A 4,523-nucleotide genomic window follows, 5' to 3' on the forward strand; every position below is an offset into this window, starting at 1 on the left:
GGCCTGTTTTTCTTAGTGACTCTGTGTTACTACTGCTCTCAGAGAAAAAGACAATTAAATCAGAACATAGCAACTTATACTTCTCATTTTCCCAAAAGGATAAATAAGAAAGGACTTGTGAAGGCCCTGCCTGACGCCCACCGCCAGGCTCCTTTGAACCCCATGGCTTCACCTCTGCCATGCCTCTGTTTGCACTCTGACCTTCCTGACAGAGAGGCGGCCTTGCTTTTCTCTGCATCTCCAAGGCTGGCTCTTCCTTTAGGGGTGGACACCAGTGGAGGCACTGTCTGAATGGAGTGTCTTTCCAGGTCTGAAAAAGATTCTGGAAGTGGGGGGCTCCCTGCAGGATGGTGCTGGGGAGCTCACAGTGACAGCCAACAGCCGCATGAGCGCCTCCATTCTCCTCAGCAAGCTCTTCGATGACCTCAAGTGTGACGCCGAGAGGGAAAACTTCCACCGGCTCTGTGAGAACTACATCAGGTGAGGGAGGCCGCTGCTCCCGCTGCCAGGGGTGCCAGCCGGAAAGCGACCGGCGTTCAGCATGGAGGGCAGCCAGAAGGGAGGACTAGAAAACTAAAGTGATCCCCAGCACCTCCTACCTATGTCTTAGTTGCTTTTCTGTTGCGGTGAAGAGACACCATGACCACTTATTTCTGGTGGTATGTCACCAGCTCAAGTGGGGGGTAGTTAATGGAAATTGGTGGTTGCTGTTATGAAATGGCCAGTCTTTCCCTTGGCAGGTTTTCAGGATAAGTAGCGCCAAGCGGCCACCTAGCATAGATAGGGGAGCTGGGAAGAAGAGGCCCCTTATGTGTGCCTGCCCATGACAGCTGTCGCTCTGTGCCCCTCAGGAGCTGGTTTGAGGGCCACGGGCTGGCCGGGAAGCTGCGAGCCATCCAGACAGTGTCCTGCCTTCTGCAGGGCCCATGTGATGCCGGCAATCGGGCCTTGGAGCTGAGCGGCGTCATGGAGAGCGTGATCGCTCTGTGCGCCTCTGAGCAGGAGGAAGAGCAGCTGGTGGCAGTGGAGGCGCTGATCCACGCAGCCGGCAAAGCCAAGCGGGCCTCCTTCATCACTGCCAACGGTGTCTCTCTGCTCAAGGACCTCTACAAGTGCAGCGAGAGGGACAGCATCCGCATCAGGGCCCTAGTGGTGAGACGGGAGGCCAGGGTGGGCAGTCAGACCAGGTCAGCTGGCGTCCCCTGAGAAGTAGACACAGCACCTCCCTGGGACTACGGGAGTGGGCTGGCTCCTGCCACTGAGGGGCTTATGATCTAGTGGGGAGGTGATGTCTAGGGGTGCGGGGTGCCTCATACTGTCCCCTCAGTTAGAAAGGCCTATGGAGAAGCAGAAACTGCACGTTTGAGGCCTTTCTAGCATCTGTGAGCTGCTGCAGTCAGCACTGTAGGGGCTGGTTTTCCGCGGACACCGTCCTTGTTGGTTTTCTGTTGCCGTGATAAACACCACAACCAAACACAGCTGGAGAGGACAAACTGTATTCCATGTTACAGCTCAGATCAGAAAGGGAGGGCAGGGCAAGAGCTCCAGGCAGGAGCCCAGAGGCAGGAACTGAAGCAGGCACTGCTTCCGGGCTTGTTCCTCATGGCTTGCTCAGTTTGCTTTCTTATACACCTCAGAACCACTTGCCCAGAGATGGCATCCTTCACAGCCACCTGGGCCTTTCCACAGGCCAGTCCGATGGAGGCAATTCCTCAACTGAGTTCCTTCCCAGATGAATCCAGCTTGTGTGAAGTTAACAAAGAAATCGGCTAGCACAGGCAATTTGTCCTGGGTTTCTCTGTCTTGTAAGAATTTAGGCCATGGCTAATGTACAGGGTCTTTCTTTCCGTTTTTTTTTTTTTGAGCTGGAATCTCAGTAGCCTAGGTTGGCCCCAAACTCATTATGGGGCTGAGGCTGGCCTTAAACATTTCCTCATTCTGCCTCTACCTTCCCAGGGCTGAGATTACAGGTATGAACCACAATATCTGACACAAAGATTGTTTTGTTGTTGTTGTTGTTTTGATTTTGGTCTTTCGAGACAGGGCTTCTCGAGACAGGGCTTCTCTGTGTAACAGTCCTGGCTGCCCTGGAACTCTTTGTAGACCAGGCTGGCTTCAAACTCACTGAGATCCGCCTGCCTCCGCCTCCTGAGTGCTCGGATTAAAGGTGTGTGCCACCACTGCCTGGCTACAAAGGACATGAAAGGGGCAGACCAGTCAGTGTGGAAAGGGCTCAGTATATAGAAAGCTAATGTGTCGGTTTTACCAGGCTGTGTGTTCCGTAGCCACCTCAGTAGGTGACTGTTGCCTGCGGAGGACTTGTTGATTAATTAATGTTTGGGTTGCTCCAAGAGCCGCGACAGAGGGCCCAGGAGGGATCCCCAGCCAGGTAAGAGCCAGGCTGCTGTCTCTATCCTAGTCACCAAATAGCTGGTCCTTGTCCTCTTCCTCCAGGGACTCTGTAAGCTCGGATCAGCTGGAGGGACTGACTTTAGCATGAAGCAGTTTGCCGAAGGCTCGACTCTCAAACTGGCCAAGCAATGCCGGAAGTGAGTTATCACATTTCTCCATTTGTGGACAGATCTTAAGAGCGGCTGTGCGGCTGCAGAGATGCTCAGCTGGGGGAGGCGTGGGGGCCTTAGACACCCATGTTAGGAAGCTGGGTGTAGGGGCTGGAGAGATGGTTCAGTGGTTAAGAGCACACTGACTGCTCTTCAGTGGACTCAGGTTCAAGTCCCGGCACCCACAGAGCAGCTAACAACCGCCTGTAACTCCAGGATCTGACACAGATGTACGTGCAGGCAAAACACCAATGCACATAAAATATAAATAAATAATTAAAAGAAAAAGAAGAAACTGGGTGTGGCCATCTGTGTCCCTGTGGGCGGAGACAGAAGGATCACTGTGGCTTCCTTCAGTGAGAGACCCTGTTCCAAGGGAAGATGACAGAGAGGGACAGCAGGACACTGGCGTCCTCCTCTGGCCGCCATGTGTATGCAGAGAGTTGTATGCATACAACTTTGAAAACGGGATGTGGGTGGAAGGTGGAGCTTCTTTCTCTCCTGCTAGACCCTAGCTCCTCAGCTCCAGTGTCACAGGAGGCCCAAGCTCCTGGCTCTCCTCCTTGTCCAGGTTACTCCTTCCTGCTTCCACTTCTGCTTCTTGTTGCTGGATTTTGTTTTTTCGAGATAGGGTCTCCCTAAACCCAAGCTGTCCTAGAACTTATGACCCTCCTTGTCTCTGCCTCCTGCGTGCTGAGATGACTGGCACGTGCTACCATGTCCGGCTCCGGCTTCCTGCCTCTGATGGTCATCCGCTGTCATCCATGTCTCTAGGTGGCTATGCAATGACCAGATTGACGCAGGCACTCGGCGCTGGGCCGTCGAAGGCCTGGCTTACCTCACCTTTGATGCCGACGTAAAGGAGGAATTTGTGGAGGATGAGGCTGCTCTGAAGGCCCTGTTCCAGCTCAGCAAGGTAGCTCTGCGGGTTCCTGTTGTCAGTCAACCTAGGGTTGGCAGGTCTCACCAGTGTCCCTGGTGATGCAGGGCCAGCTAGCTGCTTCGTGTGGCCTTGGTGCCTACAGTGTCTGGGCGCACAGTTGCCCCGGAGGAGTTAAGAGCCGGGATTGTGAGCTCTGAATCTGGGGTTGAGGCAGGTTCCCAGTGTCACCCTAAGTCCCAGGTGGGGCTCTGTGGGTGGGAGAGAGGCCGTGCTGCCCTGCTGAATGCCCTTCTACCCTGGCCAGTCCGAGGAGAGGCCAGTGCTCTTTGCAGTAGCCTCGGCTCTGGTCAACTGCACCAACAGCTATGACTATGAGGAGCCCGACCCCAAGATGGTGGAGCTGGCCAAGTACGCCAAGCAGCACGTTCCTGAGCAGCACCCTAAGGTATGGATGGGTACGCTAGGAGGGCCTAGGGATACCTGCTATTAGCACAGTTGAGCAGGTGAGGAATCCCCAGCAGAAGGCTATCCCTTAAACTGGCTGTTTCCAAGCTGTGCCTTGGCTGTTTGTTTCTACACTCAGCAGACTCCGCTGTGTGAAGACTCCATATTTCCCTGTCTAGTACCCTAGGGGTTCCTCAGCTGCCTTCTTTCGTAGGACAAACCAAGTTTCGTGCGGGCTCGTGTGAAGAAGCTGCTGGCAGCGGGGGTGGTGTCAGCCATGACGTGTATGGTGAAGACGGAGAGCCCCGTGCTGACGAACTCGTGTAGGGAGCTGCTCTCCAGGTCAGCCAGCCTGCCTCTTCTAACTCCCATCTCTGCCTGCTGCATGCCTCTGGAGAGGGACCTGTGCTGTGGGAGTCCTAGAGCGTTTGGTTGCCTTACTAGCTGAAGAATGGAATGCCTGCCTCCCAGAGCCTTGGACCCCACCTGCCCACCATGCCTTCTCCCTGCAGGGTCTTCCTGGCTTTGGTGGAAGAAGTGGAGGATCGAGGCACTGTGGTGGCCCAGGGAGGAGGCAAGGTAAGCTGCTTTCCGACTCCTTCCTGATCCTGAGCATCCACCTATAATACATGACT

General features: G+C 54.7%; 1 protein-coding gene across 1 annotated transcript; it reads left to right on the plus strand.

Moving 5' to 3' along the window:
• The first annotated feature begins 36 nt into the window (after positions 1–36).
• LOC101988627 (protein unc-45 homolog A) lies at positions 37–4,517 on the plus strand. The gene is made up of 7 exons (XM_005372339.2): positions 37–480; positions 852–1,152; positions 2,455–2,549; positions 3,336–3,477; positions 3,749–3,889; positions 4,103–4,230; positions 4,401–4,517. Exons 1-7 carry the CDS (start codon positions 386–388, stop codon positions 4,492–4,494), a joined length of 996 nt encoding a protein of 331 aa, XP_005372396.2. The 5' UTR covers positions 37–385; the 3' UTR covers positions 4,495–4,517.
• The last annotated feature ends 6 nt before the right edge of the window (positions 4,518–4,523 follow it).

The sequence above is a fragment of the Microtus ochrogaster genome, unplaced genomic scaffold (genome assembly GCF_000317375.1).
Source record: "Microtus ochrogaster isolate Prairie Vole_2 unplaced genomic scaffold, MicOch1.0 UNK1743, whole genome shotgun sequence".
In the NCBI taxonomy this organism is placed as follows: domain Eukaryota; kingdom Metazoa; phylum Chordata; class Mammalia; order Rodentia; family Cricetidae; genus Microtus; species Microtus ochrogaster.

What these genes read in the sequence shown, in the direction of transcription:
- LOC101988627 (XM_005372339.2), top strand. Translation starts at nt 386, where the DNA reads ATGAGCGCCTCCATTCTCCTCAGCAAGCTCTTCGATGACCTCAAGTGT. An exon ending in CTCTGTGAGAACTACATCAG is followed by an intron (nt 481 to 851) that starts GTGAGGGAGGCC and finishes TGTGCCCCTCAG; the next exon opens with GAGCTGGTTTGAGGGCCACG. An exon ending in CCCTGTTCCAGCTCAGCAAG is followed by an intron (nt 3,478 to 3,748) that starts GTAGCTCTGCGG and finishes TACCCTGGCCAG; the next exon opens with TCCGAGGAGAGGCCAGTGCT.